At 60.7% G+C, this 24,878-nt stretch overlaps 1 protein-coding gene across 1 annotated transcript in view; it reads right to left on the bottom strand.

The window, feature by feature from the left end:
- Positions 1-23,960, bottom strand: part of Utx (Utx histone demethylase) — a 41,243-nt gene extending 17,283 nt beyond the window's left edge. Inside the window, exons 1-5 of the mRNA XM_037218978.1 lie at positions 23,592-23,960; positions 22,689-22,755; positions 22,293-22,352; positions 21,923-22,019; positions 19,698-19,806 (exon numbers count right to left, since the gene is read on the bottom strand). Of these exons, the coding sequence (XP_037074873.1) occupies positions 19,698-19,806; positions 21,923-22,019; positions 22,293-22,352; positions 22,689-22,755; positions 23,592-23,659 (401 nt within the window). The 5' untranslated portion in view covers positions 23,660-23,960. The remainder of the gene's footprint in view (positions 1-19,697; positions 19,807-21,922; positions 22,020-22,292; positions 22,353-22,688; positions 22,756-23,591) is intronic.
- Between the last annotated feature and the right edge of the window lie 918 nt (positions 23,961-24,878).

Here is a 24,878-nt window from a genome sequence, read left to right as displayed (position 1 = left end):
GGCCGCCCGGCCGGACGGTGCGACAGAGTGGGCGGCCGTGCGTGAGAGCGTGCGCGCAGCCGGCCGGCCGGCGGAGCGTGGCAGGCCGACGCGATGGCAGCCGGCGGCGGTGAGCGGCGCCGGCCACCGGCCCGGCGTCGCCACCAAGGCCAGGACGCCGGCCTGGCTGAATGGCAGGAATTTGAGAGCGCGCGCGTCCCTCGACTGGAGACCAGCCGCTCCCACGAGAGGAAGCCCGGCCGGCACGCCCCAGATGTCGGCCAGCGAGCCGGCGCCGACGCGGGCCCGAGCAGAATCGCTGGCATGCTTGGGGGTCATGTTAGAGAATTTAACAGGGACGGGTTTATAGGTGTGCCGGTCGTAAAACACACACGGAGCACTACCGGCTCATCCCATGCCTGCTCCGTCCGCACCCTTTTACAATCTGTCGCCTAACAGTTTTACCGAATTTACGAGAACGCATCGGCTGTAACAGAGGCGTCCCGGGCAGAATGCGGTGAAAATTACCCCAAAGCCGCCCAACAATGTCCTCGATTGTGAACGCACTGGAAGCGGGGGCTGGGGGAGGAGAGAGGGCGAAGGGTACAGCTGCCTTTCATCCCCGCCTTCGATTGAACCGTGAAAGGATCTGATTGACAGGTGTGCTTTGTCTACCCAACGGTGACCCTTTTAGAGGAAATGTCGGGAGAATTCCGGACGGCCCACCATATTGGTTTGGCCCCGCCAGAGGGGGCGCGCCAGGCCCCGGACCGGCCGCACCGACGGAAGGGTTTACTACGCTCCCTTCCGACAAAAGGCAATGCCACTCTACGGCCCGCTTTATGGGCCAAATGAAGCCAGTGACAACTGTCAAGAACCATCAATTGTCGCGCTGTCAGCCGACGAGGTCTGTCGGTGGGCGAGGTAAAAGGTGACACGCTGGGGTTGGGATCTGGCGGCCGCCGGGGAAACTAGACAGGCATTCGCCTGCTCCCCCCTCCCCTCCCCCACGCGACCGTCAGCCAACACGAGCCTCAGCACACCGCCGGCGCAGCGTGCCGTGGTGGCGTCCAGCAACGGCGTGCGTGGCGGCGTGCGGCGACGCATCGACAGGCGAGGAAAGGGCAGGTGTTATGTAACATACGCGCCGCTACGGCACGCGAGAGGCGTCCAGTGAGTCATTGCATCGTGTTTTACAGGAGGACATACCACTTTTAGTGCAGACGGCAACTGGGATTTCCAGATCTCCCCAAGAATAATTGCCATTCCGCTCGAGCTCCCAGGTGCACGGTTATGTGCCGGTCAGCACAGAAAAATGTGTCACGATCGTAAGCAAAAAGCCACAAAATGCAATCCAAACATAGCAATGTTTGACGACAGGACGACGTAAGCTGATGGATTTCTTCGCAGCTGGGAGGGGGGGGGGGGGGGGGGAGGCATTCCAGGGTCGTTCCTTGCACGCAGTGTCAAAGGTGTCATGTTCGATTGGACGACGTTGCCCCTCGCCGACATTCGTAGTGACGACCCCGGTAACACACGAGTTCAGAAACTTATAGCTGAGTAGGATGTCATCATTTGGCTATAGATCCAGAACACTCGTTTTGCTCAACTCAAATAACATACCGGTTTAAAGTCCATTTGGCTGGGGCTTTATGCACGACATTAGCAAGCACGCCACAGACCAGGGCAGCGTGCATGCCTTCGGTAACTGCCTACCTTAACGAAGTCGATACCCATACCCCTGAAAGGCAACCGTCAGCCAACGCGCGCCTGCCGAATAATGGTGTCCAGCGCACTCACAGTGAGCCATAACAATAAACAGAGACCGTGCCGTACCTCAGACCGCACCAGACGGCCGCGCGTCAGGACCAGATAAATACTGGGAGGTCACCAACAGATGGGTCCAGATTAGACAGCCTGGCCTTTGAGCCGACCGTCCGATCAAATGGACCAGACCTTGCCTCCGGGACTGTCTAGCCGCCCTGAGCCTGAACGATGCAGTGTGCACAGTTCCAGTGAAGCTGCCACTGACCGCGTGCCCATCTTGGAACAGGTAATTACGACCTCCTGGATCCGCACCAATGTGACCACACCCCTCCATGATAACCCCAAGCCGGGCACGAAACCACCCCCACACAGCGTCGGCCATCTGTAGAGCGCGCCTCGAGCCGACACCCAGCGGGCCGGCGAGCGGACCCGAGCCGGCCGCCCAATCACAGACGCTGTAACCACCGGAAGCATCCGCCGTTCGCTCCGCTAATGACCGGCGCTTACCAGCTACCGCACCAGCAACGTGACGGCGCCTGCGTGCGCGCCGGCCATGCGGTCCGCTCGGCGGCGGCTCCGGGGGGGGGGGGGGGGGGGGGCTGCGGGGCAGACAGGGTCGCCCGGCCAGCAGATGGCTCGCACCGATCGATAACACGGCCGGATTAACAAGTGCGAGTGCTCGATGAGCGGGGGACGCGGGCCGAGGGGACTCGCCGCAGGGGAGGGCGGGGGCAGTCACGTGCCGCCGCCGGCGCCTCGACAATGGCCGCGACCGGCGCCGCCCCTCCCCGGCCGCCATCGATCGGCGCCGGACGATCGGCCATTTAAATTTTAAATCGACCGGCGTCACCACCGTCGGCGCCGAGTCGACTCGGCCGGCGGCGTGAATCGCCACTCGACTCGCGGCGTCACCCGTCCGACTCACCTCCGTCGGCGAGCGCCGTTCCCACGCCGCGTGCCGCGCCACGCACACGCGCCACCGTCTGCTCCCACCGCCGCCGGACAGCCGCTGTCGAAGGCGACTGAGCGGCGGAGGCGGCGGCGGCGGAGACGGCGGCGCCGCACCCGCACGACGCGTCACCCCCATTCCGCGGAACCGACCCCACGGGGCCCCCCGACCTACTACGACCACTACGGTGACGTCATGCGGTGCCGGCCGCCAGCCTGGGTCAACAGTCACGTGGCTTCCGGCGGCCGGTGGCGCCACCTGCGCGCGGAGGAGAGGAGAGTGCGCCGGGACGCGCGGCCGGCGCCAGAGCCGGCACGGGCGGACCGGGCAGCAGCAGCTGGGCACGCCGCCGCCGCCCCGTCCGGGCGCCGGTCGGCTCCGGCGGCAGCAGGGCGGACAAAGCGGCCGTCGTCCGGGCCCGGCTGGCCGGCGGCGGCCGCGGAGACGGCGCCGCCCCCGTCTCCCACCTGCCGGCCGGACGGCGGCGCCGCACCGCCACAAAGGCCCGATGCAACCCTTACGACCGGGGCGGCGGCGGCGGCAAAAATAGCCCGCTGCCCGCGGAGGAGGGACCGTTCTTGGGACGGTCTGGCAGCGGCCGGCCTGCCACCCCGCCGAGACCAGGCTCGGCGAAGATGGCGGCTGGACGCGAGAGACGGCGGACTCTGCGAACTCTCCGGCCCGGGCACCGTCACCGCCGCCAACAGCGCCGGCTCGGTCCTGTGGCGCTGCAAGCTGCGCTGACTGTGTACTACAGCGATCGTCACAGCTGACGAGTGGTGGTATCACCGCAATCTCCGCAATTTCCGACATCACCGCTATCTCCTGTAGCTCGACTTCGTCACGGCAGAAGGCGTCCCGCCGCCATCAAAGACAAGGTACATTCTCACTCTCCTCACTGGCGGTGGGCGCGGCAACGCCAGCCCGACCCGAACACGCATGGCCCAGCTTCGGCGGAGCGTGGAGCGGCACACATGATTGCCCCCTCCCCTCGTCCGTCAGCAGCACAAAGACGGCGCCCGGTCCGGACAGGTGGGCCGCCCGAGCCGGCACCGCGCGCCGGCCGGGGTCGAGGCGCCGGCCGTATTAGCACGCCAAACGAGATTACATCCGGTGCTAACGGGCGTCACAGCGCGGCACAGCAGACCACGGGGCCGACGTCGGCCGGCAGGTAGTTGGAACACCCCCTCCCCCCCCTCAAGTACGGAAGATGAGCCGGGCCGACCTGCCATCACGCCATGATCGGATGGGGCCGTTTGCCCCGAGCGCGCCATAGCCGAGCACCAGGTAGAGAAGGTCGTAAAACCTGACCCGATCGTTTAACGCCGGGCTACACGCGAACCGGGCCGCTGATTACCGATCATTAACTCTCCGGTACGATCACTCCTTGTTCTCAAAACTCCGCGGAGGGTTATGAGCGTGTTTCCGGAAAATTACCCAGAACTTGAGAGCACAAACAATGAACGCATGCCCGCAACGAATGCGATAGTATGACGGATTAGGTCAGGGGTGCAGCTGCGCAGTCAGTGAGGGGCTGAACAGGAGAAAATAGCTGGCTTTATCTAACCCCAACATAGGAGTGAGCTCAGCAGGGGAAAAAGCATGCTAGATCAACCCAAAAATACGCAAAACGGGTTCCCGTGCAAATTTATTCCACTTTCTCCGAGACGCGTACCCAAAATAGCAGCCTACGTTGTCCTGCCAAATACTACGCCTAGTAAAAAGGAGTCTCACCGTTAATACTTGACTTGCATGAGCTCTAAGTCCTATCTACTCTTACTACGAACGCTTACTTAAACGGCCTCAAACAGGTTTGATAAACGAGCAAGATCAACAACACATCACCATGACGGCACACTATGAGAATAAGATAAAGAAGAGCTAAGGAAAGGACAGGGATTGCTGCCAGATAATTCCCCGTTGCACGTGAACACCACTAAAAAAGGTGACTCCTCTGCTCCCGCAAAAACTGGCGACTACATGTGAGTGAAAGCCAGAACAATTAATGTGAAAGCCATACCTTGAAGGGAGCGATCCGAACGGGCACGATAATCGGGGAAAGAAGTGTCAGAAAAAAGGAGGAGGGGCAAACTCCATGCTCCAGTCAGTTATTTTCATGCGTTGGCATGTGGCAGTGTTTAAATTTCACGAAAAGTGGAGGCAGCTCTTCTCCGGCCCCAATGTTCCTGTGTCTGTGTTCCAGAATATACATATCATCATCCATATCATACAAGAATATACACGACACGATAAAGATCACACTTCCCGGAATTCAACTGCTTCAAGCAGTGCGTGCAAAGTGCACTGTCACGCAAAGTGCACTGTGACGAACGTTGCACGAACCTAGCGAACTGCTGCACCAGTTGGCTGCATAAGCCAGGCCGCATTTCGATAGACAGAATAGGGACGCAAAGGCTACTTCTGGTTGGGGCAGCACGTCTACTTCCCTTTCATTAAAATGCCTTTGTTGTGACGACCATGTGCGCAGGTGTCCAAATTGGTTGCCTTCTGTCGCCTGGCCTTGGACGCAGCCGTCGGCCGTCCCAGCACGAGAGGGGCGCGTGCTGAGGCCGGCCATCTACTGTCTCCAGAAGGCCCAGACGCGGGTCTCGCCGTCCCCCGCCCCCCCCCCCCCGTCGTATGTCCGCCCGCGCTCGGCGCCCGTCGGTCGATGCCTAACGCCGCCGCCGGCGCCGCTGGCGCACACGCACCTCGTCCGAAGACGCCGCCGCCGAGGGGCGCGCCTCCAATCGATGCCGGCGGCCGCGGCGGCGCGGCCCCGCCAGCGCGCGCGGCGGCCGCCGCCGACGCGACCACCGGCGCGCCGACTCAATCATTCATGGGCCCGCGTAACAGCGTAACAGCTGGCGCTGAGGCCAACTTCTGGTGATGGGTGTTTGATAACCGGCCGCCGGCGGCGGCGCGGGCGGGCCGTCGCCGGTGACGCGCCGGCCGGACTTGCCGCTCGGGCGCCGCCAGGTGCGCGCTCAGCTTGCGGCGCTGCTGTGACTGTCGGCTGAGTAACAACGCTATTAGCGCCGGCTGAAACTACATGCGATGCATGGGCGCTCCGCACGCAATAAAGTCCGTCCATCGCACGTCCCGCGCGCGGACGTCAGCCGCCTCGTCCGCGCGGGCCGGCCTCAGACCACGGCGGTCACCGATCAAGCTCCGGCGGCGGCTGCTGCTGCTGTATTACGTGGCTTTTGGCAAAGCTCAGCAGATAAGATAGCGGCTCGTCCGAGTGGCTAAGGCGGGCTGCCGCGGCGCCGCCAGGGCGCGCTGGATCCCTCCAGCTGTGAGCGGCACCCGGCGACCTCGGACGGGAGCGCGACGCTCGGCGTCGACCGCCGGACGACGCATGCGCCGTGACACAGCGCCGCATTCCCGGCACGCACAGCGCGCGCGGCGGAGAGAGGCTGGAGGACGGAGAGAGGCAGCAGCGGGAGCGTAACGGTGCGCCGTGCCTCTCACTCCGACGCACAGTCCAGGGCCGGCCGGCGCCGGCGCACCGGAACCGGCCCACAATGGCGGAGACGGGCCCGCCATCCCGAGCTCCTCCCGGCGCGCCGGCCGGCCGCCCTCCCGCCGCCAGGTGGCCCGGCCCCAAAGGGCTGCCGGCCGGAATCCGGGCCGATCACGTGACCGGCTGCGGCGCGGCCGCGCACACACCAGCTGGCGCACCAGGTGGAGAAGGGGTGCGGAGGGCGCCACGTGCTCCGCCGGCACTTCGCGAGCCCTCGGCACCGTCGGGGCGTGGTGCAGCGCGCACTCGCCGCCCGCCCGGCGGCATCCCGTCCGAACGGAACCCGCCCTGGGCCGTGCGCATCTCGCCGCAGCCGGCTGTGCGTGAGTGCGTGCTGACCTCAATTCGGCGCGCGGCAGCGTATCGACTGGGCCAGCCGCTCCAAACATGGCCGACAGGCGGCGCGGCGGCGGCCGAGGACGCCACGGCCGCCGGCCGGCCTGAGACGCGCCGCCACATAGGCCAGCCGCGAGAGGCGCAGGTTTTGTGGCAGCGCGGAGGGCGACACCGCGTTTTTACGATGGTTATTCGCCGGTCCCGTTGATGCCATTGAGATATAACAGAGAGATATATATAGCATTGAGATATATCACCGCTGTAAAAATACACCGTTCAGAGAGTATCAGGAATCTCACTTAAAACACAATCGTCGGGAGCAGCTATAAATTCGCCAGACGTGCACACACGTGTTAGATTTCACTGACTTCAATTATTCATCCAGATATCAGCGTATTTGTATCCTAGCGCCCACTAAATGAAAACGCGCCTTCTTAAGAGATTTCTCGTCGCACGATGCGGACCCATGTCTTCGCACTGCTGTTCCCCAGCACCCGCGTCCTTACAGACACCCGTTCCTTCCCATGTACCCGCGTTTCATATGGCCCCATGCCCGAGTCGCCTCGGCCGGCTGACTCGCCAGCTGGCCGACTCTGCCGATACCCACTCCCAGCTGCTGCAGCGCCCGCCGACAGCGGCCGGCGGCCCGGCTCCGCCGCTGCAGTCGGGACCGAGCTGATCGCAGCACCACGCGGGCAACGTCGGCACGCGCCGCTGGACTAGCCGGTGCAGCACGCAGTGGACCGCGGTCGGCCGAGCGCCGCACTGCACCAACCGACCTGCACACGGCGGCGCGCGGCCGACGGCGCACTGAAAAACACGCCCGGCGCGGCACGCAGGGCGTGGACCGGGGCGCTGGCTGGAGACGCCGAAACGCGCAGCGGGGATGCCGCCTCGCTGCACGGCACGGCGCGGCGCGGCGCGGCGCGGCACGGCACGGCACGGCACGGCACGGCACGCCCGCACGCACGCACGCACACGCGGCGCACGTCACTCGCCTGGAACAGCGCCGCCGGGACTGCAGTGACGGAGTGACGGGCGGAGCGGAGCGACCGGCCGAGGGAGAGGCGCGACCGAGCGCCGCTGCCGCAGACCCACCTGGCCTGGCCGGCCCGTCTGCGCCACCCGCCCGACCGGCGCGCATCGGCAGCGCGCCGGAAAAAGCGCGCCGAAAAACGCCACCAAAAACGGCCGACGAGCGACGACCCGCCGGAAAAACAGCGCGTAAAAAGGCGGCGGTGCGCGGCGCGCGGAAATGGGTCACACGGCGCGCTCCGGTCACCTTGGGCCGGCGTCGGTTTTTGCGTGCGAGCGGAGGTCAGCGCAGCGATGGCGCCGAAGGAGCACGGCGATGGCTGGTGGCCATGGTGATCGAGATGGTGGTGATTTGGGCGGGGATGCTTCAACCGGTTGTAGTAATACCCCAAACTCAAGGAGAAAACCAGCGTTGGTGCGCTCATGCGAACAATGGGCACTGACAATTGTTATGTGATGTTAGGCAAAATCATAGCAAAGGTAGCATGGATGTAAAGACCGGGGGGGGGGGGAGAGGAGCTGATGGGCGATGGCCCTCCTTCTTTTTGATAACGTTTTACGCTAGCCTCATGGCATTGTATAAGGAGAATCGACTTCAAATTCGCATCCCACCACACACACAATCTGAGAAGTCCCTACGCGTGTGAAAAGTCATACATACTCCCGACGAAAAGTTGAGAAAAAGCTGCTACGCTTCCCCGCGCCAGGAGCTGGCGACTATCTCAGCAATGCCAGCAGTTACCTCGAATTTATAGACTAATCTCTCCTTTATAATCGAAACACGTGGGAGCTAATGCTAGAACGCGGAATCCAAGCTGGCATGTCATATGTCTTTAAAAAACAAAAATCAATCGATTTCACTTCAGGGACACTTCTGACACTTCTGACGGCGGCCGGTCATTAGTAAAACCTGAGACACTTCTGACGGTGGCCGGTCACTACTGAAACCTGAGACACTTCCGACGACCGGTCACTACCGAGACCTGAGACACTTCTGACGGCGGCCGGTCACTACTGAAACCTGAGACACTCCTGACGGCGGCCGGTCACTACTGAAACCTGAGACACTCCTGACGGCGGCCGGTCACTACCGAGACCTGGGACACTTCCGACGGCGGCCGGTCACTACCGAGACCTGAGACACTTCTGACGGTGGCCGGTCACTACTAAAACCTGAGACACTTCCGACGGCGGCCGGTCACTACTGAAACCTGAGACACTTCTGACGGCGGCCGGTCACTACAGCATTCTTCGGACACCGCAGAATACCGTTGCACCCTCTCAACCGGTCTGCCATGCCAGATGTTAATGCAGTCCACCACCCAGTTCCTGTCCCGTCCAGGTGCCATTCCGCGGTGCCCAACCCACTGCGGCGCGGGCGTGTAAGCTGAGTGAACACATTCTCGTCCAGCCCCTCCCCATTTCCTTCGAAGGTATTGTCGCGCGTCTCTCGTCATGGTCCCCCCCTCACGGATACAAACAATCAGCACCGGTGATAAACGCATTACCCAACAGAGCGCGGGAAACCGGAGCTAGGGTCCGCCGCGGAATGGCACGTGCGCTTATTTGTCTACAACTCCATCAGAGGCATCACGTGTTTGAACAAGTGCAAGTGCAAGTGCTCAGTGCTTGCGCAGGCAATGTTATTCAGCGTGGCATTCTGAGGATCCGACTTTCCTCCAAGGAGGACGAAGGCGAGGAGTTTCCAAAAAGCGGCATACACACATCTATTCCATACACAGCCCTTTGCCAAGGGTTATGCATTTACGCTCTTCAGGTACTGCCTGACCAGATTTCAGTGCCCATTTCAGCATCGCTCCGAAAATGGTTTAAACCTTTAGATCGTGATAAAACTTCGTTTTATCACAACACATTTAAACGCATTTAGTAGAATCAGCTTTCCTAAATCATAACCACGATGCAGCCGTCCAAATTTCCTCCACACTTTTTCGTGACAACATATATGTCCAGGGGTGTACTTTGCCCAGATGAGTTGGGGGCTGGGAATGGAAAAATGACAACCTCCTCCCAAAATAAACGTGTTTCTACCCAGAACTGACCCACATCCTTATCAAAGTTGGGAGTAAGCCCAAGTTGGGGGGGGGGGGGGGGGAGGGACTGGAACCCACCGGACTGAGAAGGAAACTACGCTCCGGTGCAAAGCATTTGACTTTAATAAGGGTAAATAACTTATATATCTGAACGTCCATTGAGAGCTTGATTGGCTGGGGAGCACGTGAAGAGAAAGGCACGGACAGGCCACAGCCACGCATCTGCCTGATGGCCAGACCGGTTTCCGAGCCCGAGCTGCCCCAGAGGACTAGGGCCGCCACTGGTTTGACCAGACAGACAGCACATAAATTCGCCTCTGCGACGGCTTACAAAACCACGGCTCAATGGCCACGTCACGGCACCCGCACAACACAGGTATCCCATTCCGCGCCTTCTCGGAACGGCGCCATTCAAGAGCAGCCTGCAACCATAAGCTAGCCAGCTGAACGGCCCAAGACACTGAGGCTAAGATCCAGAGCGTGTTCTAAAAATGGCGACGCACAATCTGGTTTGTTCTATATTAAAAAGGGTAGCACATACGCATTGGGCGGAATATCATGTATGCATAATGAAAGATGCATATGATATGGTGCGGTCCCATCCATCTGCAAATGTTTCCCTTCCATATATGTCTGCAGTGAGACACGGAGATTTGGCCACCGGATGGTCACGAAATGTAAACGGGAATCCTAGCAAACAACACCACACGCCAGCGGCTGTGGCGCTGGTCGCCGCTCTCGCCCGGTCCCGGCGCCGCATGCGGTCGGTGCGCCGGCCAGCCCAGCACGCCAGCCGGGCCGCCGAGGTGCGCGCGGCGCGCCCCACACCGTCCCGTCCTACCTCAACCCGTCCGCGCCCGGCGGATGGCGCAAGGTCACGGCCGGCCCGAGCCCGGCCAGCACGCCTGACTCACGGCCCCGCCGCCGCCGGAATCCCTCCGCCGCCACCGCCGCCGCCATCGACTCGCGGCAGGACGGGTCACCGGCCGGCGCGCCGCGACGCACGCGCCATGCGCCGCAGCGGCGCCCGCGGCCGGTCGGGATCCCAGCCGGCGCTCGCTGGAAGAGGTCCACGGTCCGCGCCACGGGCCACCGCGCCCCCGGCCGCAGCTGACGTAGCTGACGCAGACTGCGGCGCTGCCAGCGCAGCAAGCGACGCCCAATCGCCAGCGTGTGTCAAGGCCCCGGGCGGCTTAGCCGGCACGCGGGCGGACGGCGCGGCGCGGTCGCCACAGCTGCGCGTTCCGCCGAGCTGGTCGGCGAGCCGTGGCGTCCCCGTGCGCCGAGGTCGCCCATAAAAAGCTCGCCGCTGCATAAGCAGGCGATCCGCCCAATATGCAGGCGTTCGGCGGGTGACAGCTGTGCCCAGTGAGCCTGCAGTGGTCACCTCGCTCAGGTGTGACAGCGGCGACACACGCCAGCAGAACGCGTGGTGCAGACTGTCAACGTCCCCGCAGCCGGCCAGCGGCCACGCAGCCAACCCTCGCACCCTCCCCGGCTTCAGCTGGTGCCGTCGCGCCACGCTCTCCCCTCCCCACACGTGGCATTTAAAGCCCGTGCTCGGCGGCGGCACGCCGCGCCGGCGTGGCGCCGCCGCCCCCTCCCCCTCCCCGCCCCGCGGTCCCGCTGCGTCGGGGCCTGTTTACCGCCAGGCGGCATGCCGGTCCCACCGTCGCCGCCGGCTGTGCGTGGCCGCCGATGGCGGTTGCGTCAGCCGGGCGGCGCGCACAGCCGGCGCCGAGCACCGCTGCCGAGAAAGCGCGCGGACGAGGCCGGCGCGGCGCCGCCCGCCCGCCGGCCGGAAGACGGGCGCGGCCGACGGCGGAGCGCGTGCGGCCGCACCGGCCCCGCGGGATTGATCTCGTTCGGGCGGCGCGCGGCCCGCCGACCGACCGGCCGGCCGGCCGCCGGGGTCGTTGACTCGACGGCGCGCGGCGACCCTGCCCCGGGCGGCGAGGCGGCCGCGTCACGTGGTGCCGGCTGCAGCGGACGGGCGCGGTCACGTGACGCCGGCCGGGAAGGCGATCATCGGGCCAGTGGAGCGGCCGGCGATGGCTGCGGTCAGCCGCCGTCTACCACGGCTCCGTACTTGGCCAGTGACGTCAGCTTTACCTGGGAACGGGTGCAGCTACCGAAAACGCAAGGACTGCCGGCGTAGGCGTCGAGCTTGGCGCAGCCTGAAGCCGGCGAGCCCGTCTTCCATGAGCTCGCCGCAAGTGGGAACGCATTCTTCACTGTATCCATGCAGAGACGCCACGTGCCATTTCTAAGCGCTCTACAATTGACATCCCAACACCGGGTTCGCCATTTTTCTGAACCTTCCCACAGCAAGTCGCGTACAGGACGATCGTATTTGTCTGCCCCTCGGACGACCATCGCTCAGTGCGGTTGTCCCGCCCCACAGCTGCCCACGAACGTCAACACGCCACATGCGCGGCGCCGCAGACACGTGGCGCGCTCGGCAGCCCAGCCGGCCCGGCGCCCGGCGTCATCCCGCAGGTACATCTCGCGGGTATTGATCTACGGTGGGCGTGGCTGCGCCGGCGGACGGCGGGGGCGGCGGCGGCGGCGTCCATTCCGGGGCCGGCCGGCCCGGGTCGACCCCGAATCTCCTGGAGACGCCGGCGACGTGCCATTCTGATGACGTCAGGGAGGCGGTCCCAACGGTGCCGGAGCGACGGCGGCACGAGCGGCGAGGGACGGAACGGGCACCGGCGGCGGCGTCGACCTTACGGCAGCCAGCGAAGGCACTGCAACTGGCCGCCGTCCAAGGAATCCGGCCCCATTCCGTGCACAAACAGACGGCGCGGCGCGGAGTCCCGTCCCGTCTCTCCGCCGAGCCAAGCGGTGCCGTGTCCCGTCCCGTCCCGTCTCTCCGCCGAGCGACGCGGAGACCCGCTCCGTCTCTCCGCTGAGCCGAGCCGTGCCGTGTCCCGTCCCCTCCCGTCTCTCCGCCAAGCGGCGCACCGCTCGGCTCCGTCGCCCGGCGCGTGGGGCGGCTGGGCGCCCGCCAGACCACGCGGGAGGGACGCCATCGACCCCGCCTCGGCACCGCTTTTTGCCGAAGGTCGTGACTCCGGGTCCGTTGCCGGCGGCCGGGCAGCCGGGCGGTCGGCCGGGCCGGCGCCGGTCCCGTGCGGCGGCGATGCTGCCGCTCTAGCGGCCAGCCGTCCAGCGCGGCCATGCCGGCAGCAAGCAGGCACCGGCTGGCCGCGCGCCACGCTCCACGCGTCGCAGCGCACCAGTCCCGCCACTAGCCGTCAATCGCTTCCGCTCGTCAATCGGGCGACGGTCCAATGCGCCAGCGAGAGTCAACAGACGCGAAAGCCGCCTCCGGCAACTGTACAACGCCGACCAGCGCCGCACTGGTGAGGCGCCGCGGAGTCAGCGTCCCAGGTTCGGGCCGCGACTCGAGGGAGGGAGATGGGGTCATTGCCCGCCGCTGGGAGGCGGCACACAGACTCACACAAGTAGCCGGCGCGAGGAAAGTGCAGATTTCGGCTGGATAACAGTGCAAACTCATGAGGATTGAGATCCCCTTGGGAACAAAGACGTGAAACGTCCCCGTCAGACCCAGCTGGCATCGCACCTCTGCAGCCCAGTTCAGCCTGGTGATGCACCTCAGCCCTCCGGCAGCCTGGCTGCCACTCGTCTGACGGGCCACACCTCGGCAGACACCGCCTCGCTCCGCCGCTGCGCGCAGGACGGCCGGCCGGCGGCGCCGCAGCCGGGCCCGTTTAAATCTCTCCCGCCGCGCGCCGGGCCCCGGCGGCGGGCAACAGACACGGCGCCGCGGTAAAAACCGGGCGCGCGCGCGGCACGGTCGCCCCGGGCCGGGCGGAAGTGGGCGCACCAACCGCGGCCCGGCCGGCGGCCAGCAGCGCCGCGGAACGGCCCGGCCAGCGCGCGGCGAAGTCGAGCACGTCCGCCGTCGGTCGCAGCGTGCGCGGCCGCGGCGCGCCGCCCGGCCTGAGAGCCCGGCCTGCGGGCCCGGCCGGCCCAGCCCGGCCGACCGGTCTGCACGCGCGAAGTCCGCGGGCCGTGTCACTCCGACTGACAGCGCGCCGCCGCCTTCTGACGCCGTACAGCGTGAACGACGCGATTACCGATTTTGCGCAAATGTGGCAGCGGCCGCAGCCGAGACAAAGGCGTGCGGGGCGGGGGAAGGAGTCGGAGGGGGGAGGGGGACGGCCAGACTGGCGGCCGGCGGCGGTGGGCGCCACGTTATGACGGACTTGTGGCCTTTTGCGCCGGCTTGTTATTGCAGTAAATAACTGGCCGAGCAGCCTTGAGCCGCCGTACGCACAAAAAGCGCCGCTCCCTCCGCGCTGGCGTTGCGTAAGCCGTTTAAATGGACAGGTGGCGGAGGGGCGGGGCGGCGCGGCGAGGACACCGACGGACCGGTCACGGCGGCCGGGCCGCTCCGGTCACAGATCAGATCGGACGCCGCATTCGCCGCCGGGCCGCGCGAGGGCGCCGTATCGCCGCGATCGGCCGGCCGGTCGACGCCCGAAACTGCGCGCAGATCACCGAGGGCAGCAAGCCTCACCCGGCAACGGAGCTGCTCGAGCGGCCCCTCATGGCGACGCGACGTTTCTGTGATGGCGCGCGGTTGCGCACCACGCACGCGATTGTACGAGGGCCGACCTACTAAAAACAGAGTCGGCCGCGGGCAGCTAGCGACGCTGATTCTGACCTGATCACCTTGAAAGCTACATTTCCTGCCCGGTCCCGACATGGCCGGGCGGGCCGGGCGGGCCAGGCGGGCGGCCGGCCGGCCGGGACACGGACGCGCGCTGTCCGGGGTCGGGCACCTGGCGCCACCGCCGCCGCCGGCAGCCCTTTCGGCGGTGCCGAGGCGGCCGCCGTCAACAAAGTCGAGCCGGGCAGCTGCCGTGACTTCTCTCCGGGCGATAACATCTCATTAGCGCTCGCTCACCGCGTCCCAGCGTCGGCGAACGGCGCGGAAACTCCGACGCGACTGCGGCGCACGCGACCGCCGCGCGGCGGCGCGAGCCGCGCGCCCCCGCCTCCTCCCACGCTCGCGCGGCGACGGGCCGTCCCGGTCCGCCGACACCGGCGACCGGGCTTTCCGGTTGGCGCTTCCGGCCGACCTTTCGCCGTTAGGCCGCGCGCTCGCTGCCGCCAGCGCCGGCGGCGAGCTCTCCGCCCCCGCGCCAGGTTACGACGCGACCCGACACAGGGCGGCCCGTCCCGGGACGCTCGGCGCCGGACGGGGGCGGCCCACGCCACGCGCCGCTGCCGCCGTGGCCGCCGCGGCCGCGCTCACCCACCGCACCGCGCCTCCGCACACAAGCGCTCCCACTCCGACCGAGTTCATTCACCTGCGCCAGCGCGGCCGTCTCGAGTGGGGTGGGCGCCCGGCGCCGCGCCGCCGTCCCTGCCCGTGATGCGTCGACGCTGGACCCGCCCCCATAAACCGCACCGCCGGCGCCCTAGTCGACGTCTGCCCTCTTTAGCGCGGCCGCGCGGCGCTGGGTAGCCGCCGCCCGCCGTGAGAGGATCGGTCGCAACCATGTGAGAAGCCCACCCCTCATCACCTCGCCTCGCCGCCAGCTGTTTGGCGTCGGGCGACGCGACATTCTCCGCCACCGCGAGCGCAAGCGCCGATCGGACAGATTGGAGATGGCGGCCGGCCCCTCAGCGCGACACCGACCTACACCAAGTGAACCGCGGCACTCCTCACCGCCGGTCACGGCGAACTGCACCGCGGTGCGCGCTCTCTCTCTCTCTCTCTCTCTCTCTCTCTCTCTCTCTCTCTCTCTCTCTCTCTCTCTCTCCTCTCTCTCTCTCTCTCTCTCTCTCTCTTCTCTCTCTCTCTCTCTTCTCTCTCTCTCTCTCTCTCCTCTCTCTCTCTCTCTCTCCTCTCTCTTCTCTCTCTCTCTCTCTCTCTCTCTCTCTCTCTCTCTCTCTCTCTCTCTCTCTCTCTCTCTCTCTCTCTCTCTCTCTCTCTCTCTCTCTCTCTCTCTCTCTCTCTCCGCACACCGTCACCCCAGCGAAGCCCTGCTGTTAGGGGAGGCGCCGAGGGGAGTCCGTCGCCATGTTCGCGGGCCCCGGCCGCCGCCGGCGGGGCGGCGGCAGACGGGGCCCGGCAGCCGGCGGCGGCGGGGCTCCTAATTACAGCTGGCCGAACCCCTCCGATGATCCCTGGCGATGATCAGCTGGCCGTCTGGCAGCAGACACCGCGGCCCGGATGCGCCAAATCGGCACCCGAGGGATCGGCGGGACGGGTAGGGGGAGGGGGTACGCCTGCCCGGTCCGCAAACGATCTCAGCAATAGACGGGCGGCGAGGCCTGCCGCCCTCTCGCTGCCCAACTGGACCCGACGACACACCCTCGAGCGGCGCCCCGTCGTCGGGCCAACAAACGACGCCGTCGGCGTCGGCGGCCGCCGCTGGCCGGCCAGCCGCCCACCGATCGGCTCCTGATGCGACACCGCCGCGCCGGCCGCGCCGGTCGCCGGCGCCGGAAGGCGTCGCTTCCGGCGGCGCGGGCTTCCCCGAGTCGGCGCTGTCGTCGTCCGACCTGGCTCGGGCCGCCTCCCCCGCCGCCGGCTCGACCCGGCTGGCGAACCGCCAGAACGTCGCGTACGCGCGCGCGACGGGCGCAAGGCGCGCCCCGGCTGCCGGCTCCCGGTCATCCCCGGACACTCGCCGTCGAGGGTTGGCCGCCCCTCTCCGTCGGCGATAAGATGCGATAGCAAAACTAAACAGCAGCCGCGCTCGGGCGCGGCCGGCGCGTGGTGCGGCCCGCCGCGCGCTGTCTGCGGCCCGGGCGGCGGCAGAGCAGCGGAGCAGGGCAGTGGGTGACGAGCTCGCCGCCGCCGGCTGGCCGACGTACCTGGCTGGGCTCGGTCGGCAGCTCTCCTCTCGCTGGACAGTGACGGCAGACACTCGGGCACAATGGCAGTGTTGGTTACGGCAGTGGGGGGTGGGACGCGCACGTCCGGCAGACTCGCTCGCTCGCTGACAGGCACACACGCACTGCGCGCGGCAACAGACACGCGCTCACTCACACCCGCGCGGACGGCGTGGCCGGCGCGCGCGCGCGCACCCTGCCTCTCGGGCCGCCCGGGCGGGACTGGCGGCCGCCGGCGCTCGCCAGCTTTGTTCCGTCCCGACGCCCAGGCGGTGGGGAAGCGCGAGCGGGCGAGTCCACCGCCACGCACCCGGGGGGAGGCTCGAGCGCCGCACGGCCGACGGCACGGAGGTGCTGGGGGCCGAGTGGCCGCGCCGCGCGAGTCGGGCGCAGCGGTCCCGCGCAGTCGCGAGACACCCTCTCCGCGGCCCGTCACAGGACGGGTTCGTCCTGGCGGAAGCTTGGGATTAACGGCATTGCGGCGACAACTCTGCAAATTTCCACCATTCACCAGCACAAATGGAGACTGTAAAAGTGTAAGATCTACGGTTTGATAGTATATGTAGCAGCGCAAGGTCGGTCATCTCCCAAACGCGACCACCTGCCATTGGCGAGTGTGGTGCCTTTCGAACTATGACGCCTCTCTGAACATGGCAGCCTCTAGGGGGCGTTCCGGGTCAATGCACGGGCAGCTATTCAGGCTCCGTCGGCCGCCCGCTTACTCTGCCCGCATACCCGCCACAAGGGTTCATCGGTTAGTCAATAAATGGCCTGCAGACGGGGAGCGCCGCTGTACGACGGCCCTGCCATCTACTGGCTGACGTCACTACTTGTAAGCCGACCATCCCAGGTGGCAGCACATGGCACCCAGCTTAGACGGAGAGAGTAATGGAGACTCGCGGGTGTTCTACGACGATAACATATAAACGACCAGCGAGCTTTAACTTACGACCTATATACAATGGCGTGAATTCGGAATAGAAGGAGGCTACTAATGGTGTTCATCAGAACTCTGCCTCAAGCTTACTACCTTCTGTCATTTTCGTGAACGGCACAAGCAGACAAAGGATTCAATTTCAGGGTACAGAAGTTTTCTGACTGCGTCTAAAAGGTTAAACAAGTTTACGGGCAGGATGTGGGAATACTGCAGCTTGATTTGGACACTACCACGGGATGGGCTAATGGTTCGCCTTGACAAATGGCTTATAATTACTCGTAATCCGACTACGAGGAAGGGTGCAACCATATCGATTTGAGGAACGGCAGCGTCGCGGCCAAAAAAAAAACAACAAAAAACAAATCAGTGGCTAGCGACCGGCAAAGCATGCATACTGTGTTGCTCGTGTACCTCCCAATGTTCCCCGCCAAAATGAGGCAGGAATTCTTAGAGCGTATTCGAGCAATACATTTCAGCATTGCTCCAATACGCTCTATTTGGCTCTGATTACACTGTTATGTTCATGCTCTGGCTCCGTATCGCATTAACCGTTGATCAGCTGGGAATGGTCTGACGAACAGTTACCAGGGCGGCACGGGACATGGAAGGAGCCTGATTATTGTTAAGACATTGGCCAGGTTTCTCTTGCATTCTACAGGCGTTCTAGGAATGATAAGGCAATGTTTAATTGGTTCATTGACTGAAGTTCTCGATTCCAGTCACGTGTCTCTCTTTTCAAAGGTCTGACTCTTTCCACGTTACTAGCAAGTATAGTTTGAAAGTCCTCTGTCTATTACGTACAATTATAGCTGTGTCTCTCATAATTCATTATTGACCTACTTGGCCAAATTAAGCGCTGAAAAGTATGTGGCTAACCAAATCGACGTTTATGTCGATGAACTCGTAAGTCAATCACTATAATTATCACGTTTCCTCGCTGCTGTATTGTGTGCAACATCAAGAACATTGAAATGCTATGGTATGCCATAGTGCAAGCTGGCACATAAGTACAGTGTGCGCCATAGCAGTGTAACTGTATCTGGCCGGCTAGTTTAAGTTGGCTGGGTTCATCGGTGTGTTTTCACATCTGTTGGATGCCGCAATGTCAATGTACAATCACGATGGGCCGATGCGGCAGACTGTGCACCTCATGACACAACATGTCACGATAATACAACACAATATGACACTTGATGGACTATGTGAGCCTATGAACACAACACGAAAACTGCAAGTTACAATTTTACTGTAACTTGCATCTTTAAAGGGGGAGGATTCCACATTTGTATGCGGCTTTGACGTGAAGTATCCATCCTGAAGATCATTCGGTTCAGTCCTCAACCATGCCCTTCTTAAGACCTAATCCCCCTGGTTTCTGGGCTAGACGCCCGCGACGTGCAGACATTTCTGGGAGACTATTTCAAGGCTACCCAGGCATCCGTGACACCACAGCGCCATTTCATCAGTCATGCGGCGATCAAGACCTATATATAGTTATGGGCGTAAAATGACCATTGCAGTCGACGCGCCCGAAAACACCAATAAACAACAAAAAGATCAAGGCCAATACAAATATAATGACGTATTGAGGAGCCTCTTTACTAAACAGACAAACTGTGTTGCCAACAGCAGTCTTTTCCACTACGAAGTATACCAAAAGTTACAAGTGAGCTTATTTTACCATATCTGATGCTTGCTTCAAAACCTTCAACTTTGGAGCATTCCCTTTGACTACCAACACTTCACGGCTAAATCTTGATCGTCAAGCTTTCCTGGTAAACAAACGCTTCGTGGAAACCATCCCATATTTACACAAATTCCTACTTAATATAAAATACTTGGGTAGACATCTTGTACAACACCTGACTTCATTGCAAAACCCGTCTATTTTTCCACAGTTACGGGGTCAAATAAAACGCAGACACTGACATGACCTTTCCCCGTCCACACATAGTTCGTTATTGGGGCTTTCGTGCTTTTCGACGGCGCGGTCACATCGCGCCCACCCGCCACCCCACATCCTGTCCCGCTTGCACACTCTCCAAGAGCGTCGCTTAAAACGGAACGCGGTACAGACATGTGCGGGTTAAGGTGAGGTCGCCAGATGTAACTGGCTCGCGTACAGAGAGCTCACAGGGGCTCACGCAGTGGCCCATTGCGTCTTTGGGATACCGAGCGTGCTGCAAATATCATGACACCATTTTGACTCCACACAACACAGGACCTAGAGGTACTCACCATTTGTAGGCGTTGAAATGGTACAAGACAAGACCGTAGCCATAAAGAAACGGAGCATCCTTCCAGTGGTTTGGATTCAGCTTCTTGTATTTCTGGTAGGCGGACAGCGCTGCAAGCAGTTAAACAACCATCAGGTTGCAATGAAGAAGGCAAGCACGAGAAGACGCGTCACACAGGTCAAATTAACAATGATGACCAACAGCTACAAACGTGGTACGAAAATGGGGTAACGACTCATGCACCACTGCAATACATAGCTTCGCGCTGACGTACACACGGCAGTGACAAGCCAGTTTAGTGCAGCCATGCTGATTCGTGACTCACCATGGACACATCTGGTCACTTATCGTCCCAGCGAGACGCCCTCTGCAGCGTCGGACGAGCGCGGCGGTGTCGGACGCGGCGGCTATCAATTACTCCGACATGCATGTCGTGCCTTGGCCCCGACTTACACGGCGGGACGCCTCTGGTGGTCCACACCAGCGGGTCGCATCGATATATTGGGAAGCCCGTCCTTGATGAGTTTTGCATGCGCAGGTGCTCTGATGCAGCGCTCGTGCTGCTTCACAAATCGCGCCGCTTGAAAACTGGCTGGCTGCAAGCCTCCCCTGGCCTGGCAATTTCAGTTCACCAAATGTGAGGGTTCGCAAAAATTTGTGTCTTTGGTGGCCGTGACCAACGCACCACGCAGGCGCCAGCATTTTGGGCGGACTTAAGCCACAGTGAACTGGCATCCACATCAATGTACTCCACATCTTAACTCCGTCCAAGTCTGGGCCAGAGCGTACTGTATTCCACGGCGGGTTCAAGAAGTGCCAGGGGCACTTCCAGGTCCATTGCTTGTGTAACATGCCGGACAGTGTTCAGTGAAATCAACATGCAACCTAAACACATTTGTGAAACCGGTACATTCTGCTACAATGGTGGTATCTAAAAGTGTAATTCTGTTCCAACGTATGGTTGGCTGCACGTCTTATCTGATTCACTTGCAGCGTTTTCACATCGATCCCTACGAACACAAACAAAACAGCTGGATCCGGGGTTAGCGCCCGAGTGTACGCCATTGGCTGCATACACCAACCCACGCCTTCGCTAATATTGTAGCCCGCTTGCTACTGAAACGCTCCCCGCCATCCCTCAATACACTATCAGAGTCGTGCCGCTGCGATGCCGTGCTGTCGACATTTGAACCGGGTCTCGACACTGCTGTACAGCTCCCGTATGGGTAACAGACTGTGTTTCCCATGCTGATCGAAATGGGAACGACGCATGGCAACCGCATGGCAATGTCGCAGAACAGACGCCCATGGTTAGGCAGCTGGTTAACTAATGTCATGAAGCTCACACCATACAGCTTTTCAAAAACTGCACTCATAACCGCGGAAAAGTGCTTGAAACCACCATCAGTGGATGTGAAGTATCTAGCTTCTAGCAAGCGTCATCATCGGAACGGGTCATACTGGGAGGCTCAAACTGAGCAATCTCTGTTCAAGTGAGATGCGGTGGGCCTGATTCATTACCGTAACAAATAGACGGGCATTGCCACTTGCCTTAAAATGTCACACTGAAAACAGAATGGACGCGAAGCAAGCACGCGTGCGCAAATAAGCGATCGGACGCTCAAGGGCTCCACCTGCTGCCAACCAGCAGCTCCGAGCCGTGCCTTTTCATAAGCCCCCATCGATGCTACCACTTCCCCAGTGCCGCCATCAGACTTGTGCTCTGCCAGCACCCCTGTGCTCGGCCACGTGTGCTCCAAGATGGCAAGACTCAAAGATGACCACGTTTTGGCTGCAGACCTTCACTGGCCCCGTCAGCACCGAGCAACTGACAATGTCAAGTCAATACGGGTGTCAGTGCTCAAGTCAAAACGAACAGCATGTTCAATGCACTGAAAATTTCGTCTGCAAGCCAATTTTGATTGGACGTACGGTCTTCTTCGTCGTTCGCGAGCGGTTCATTTACAAAAGACCCACGCTGAGCTGACGCGGCACTGACTTAAAGTCTAGCCTCTGCCTCGCCGACTGGTCCAATGCCCCTCCGCCGTATCCAGTCTCTCACATTACACCTGAGGGCGATATGGGGCATTACGCAGTGTGGGGATTGCAAACATGAGCGCCTCCCACAGCACCCAACCGCGCGCCGTCCCGCCGCCCGACACCACACCCAGTCCCGCCGTGACCCCCCCCCCCCCCCTTCCCCCCCCTCCCCTTCAGGCCACGCACCCTTGTCATAGTCCTCGAGCAGAAGCCGGAAGTGGCCGAGCTTGCAGTAGGTGCGCGGATCGACGTGGATCTGGCGCGGCGTCTCCTCGTCCTCCTCCTCCGGAGTCTCGGCCGCCGCCGCCGCGCCCTCGCCGTTCTCCGTCTCCATCGGCTCCTGCTTGATGCGCTCGGCCGCGGCGGCCGCGGGCGCCGCTGCGGACGCCGCGGCGGCTCCGGCAGCGGGCGCCGCCGCAGCCGGCTCCCGACCCGGCTCCGTCGGCTCCAGCTTGACGGCGCCGCCCGCCGGCGGGCTCACCGCCAGCGCCGTCAGCCGCTCGGTCACGGCGCCGGCGCCGCCCGGCTCGGCGTCGGCGTGTCGGTCGGCGCGCGCGCGGTTCTTCTCGCGCTGCTTCTGCGCCTGGATCAGCACCTGCTCCAGGTTCCGGATCGCCTGTGGGCGGGGTGGAGGACGCTGTCGCGCGCGAGGGAAGGCCCACCACGAGCTGTACTCGGTGAGGAGGGGTCGGGTTCACAGACTCGCGAAGAAGTGTGGGTTCTGAACGTACGGCGGCTACGCTGGTGGCGAAATTGTTGTTGTCATGCCATCTTTGCATGCCAATTGTAATCCTGACTAAATATCACAAGTCGGGGAATGGCACTCAAGAAATCACGAAAATAAACAGGTCAGCTAACAAGTCCACATATTTCGTGACCACATTCATGAACAATTGTTTGGCACTCTGCTTGGTTGCCGTCATGGACACGACGCTAGGAGAAAAAAGCTTACCTTTTGGACGACCAACTTCTTGGCCGAGTTCTCAGCTTCATTCAATTTCAGGAAACCGAACTGCTGACTGAAAACAGCATAATATTAAGAAATGGTGATATGGACTACACACAAAGAAACGTTTTTGCACATACATTCCTCTGGTTGCCACCAATTCTTTTCACATGTCATTAAGTTGCCAGCCTATATGTGCAGCACTGAGGTTAGCTTTCAATGTTCATTTGGAACTAGATCCCATTTGATTGCATGCTTCTGAAGGCTGCAGCTGCAGTACATCCCAAAACAAGGTAGCAGGCTCATCACATTGATAGTCTGAACCTAAGAAACATGAACAACTCTTCAAAGTTGCCTCTTGCGCAACTCTGATGTCCACATGTGTTCTGATTACAGCGGTCAAGCCAGTGAGTACAGTGGCAAACACTAATTCCTTAATGAAAACTATCCTTGATAACAGTACTTTTCAACATCCATGGCCAGTGTAGAGTTACAGGTTTTTATGACATACTGCATTATCTGCAAGTGATGGGGCTTGGAGGTTGATCCTGCATTAGGATGGTGAGACACACTTACTACAAACACCTTTCTCATGATCAAGATGGTGACAAACACTGTAAATGTTCTTCTGAGTGCAGCTTCAGTTTCCAGTTGCTATTCTATTCCATTCCATTCCATCCATTCTCACATGTCATGTAGGCAAAATATAATAGAAGTTTTCTGGTACCAATTCTCACATGTCATCCATTTGTTCTCATTTCCATTCTCACATGTCATGTAGGCAAAATATAATACAAGTTTTTTGGTACCAATCTATCAGGGTACAATACGACACTTATTTGATACAAAAAACAAACTGAAAACAAAATGGCAGCATTCAACATATTGCTGGAGTGTTTATCTAAATACCTGTCCAGTTCAGAAAGTGCCTGGAGCTCCAAGGCAGTAAGAGAAGCATCATCTCCACTATCTGCCATGGTGGCTTGCACCCAGCTGCATATACAGCAGTCCAAAGCAGTTGGTGTGGAAAGCACAGGTCTTCAATGTTTGGTTAAGAAGGCCTGAAATAAGTGGAAAATTATGTTGGCAAGCATGTAGACAGCATGCAAGTTGTGGTATTCCTGCTCAATACAAAACAATGTGTAGATCTAGGAGGACTTGAAAAAGAAACAATTTTTTGGCAAACAATGGGAAAAACATCCCAACAATCAGGATACTGACCAATACAAAAACAATATGACAATGGCAACAAAGACTAAACCCCCAGCATCACAATCTGATATCACCTTGATGGCTGCATGCATAAATCCAAGCACCCTATCTGAGTCAGATCAGGTTGCATGGTTGATATGAAATACACCAAACTGCATGACCTTATGCATCCATGTTTACAATGTTATTATACAGTGTCAATATGTGTCATTTAAATCACCATATAAACAAAAGTTGATCACTTCACAATGCATTACATAGTTAGATTATAGACATACATAGTTAGGTTATAGCCACCAGCTAAGCTGGTGACAAATCTGCACACCTTGCAAACAATAACTGAAGTGGAAGTTAAGCATGTAGGTTGAAAGTTTCATGCCCTATGCCAATACACAATGAATCTGTGATGGTGCGTGTCCACCATATCAGTTCCAGCATCAAAATGTAAGAAAATATATCTCAAAATTTGTGACTTTTCATGAAAGCAGATGTGTAATTGGATTCCTTGGTTTCCAAATGACCACTAATTTTGACCAACAATGTTGTAATTTTGTGATTCTTTTGCTTTGCTTTTGAAAGGTGGAGCTATTGAGATCTGACAAATGGTATGCCAAATGACCACATCTGACCAAAAATGACATGCCAAAGCATCAGATCTAGGCCAATAAACACTGTCATCTACCACTGTTCATGCCTGCCATTCTCTTAATGGCATGTGTACAAACACATCATTTTCTGTAGAGGAATCATATTATGCACAATTTAGAAGATTGTGCATAACCTGAAAACAGAAGCATAGGAGCTTGTGCACAGTTGGCAAGGTATGACAATCCTGACCCCCATGAGACTGCCATGTACCTGTTAGCACCTAATCTGTTGCTATTTGCCCCTAGCCTAAACACCTGGCATGCCCAACCCACTTGTCAAGCCTGAGACACTTGGATATTGGACTGAGTGCCTTCCGGTTTGATGATGAGTTATCAA

The sequence above is a fragment of the Pollicipes pollicipes genome, unplaced genomic scaffold, assembly GCF_011947565.3.
Source record: "Pollicipes pollicipes isolate AB1234 unplaced genomic scaffold, Ppol_2.1 Scaffold_4295;HRSCAF=5057_pilon_pilon_pilon, whole genome shotgun sequence".
NCBI lineage: Eukaryota > Metazoa > Arthropoda > Thecostraca > Pollicipedomorpha > Pollicipedidae > Pollicipes > Pollicipes pollicipes.
Note: the sequence above shows the minus strand (reverse complement) of the source record. Positions and strands in the feature narration are given on the sequence as shown.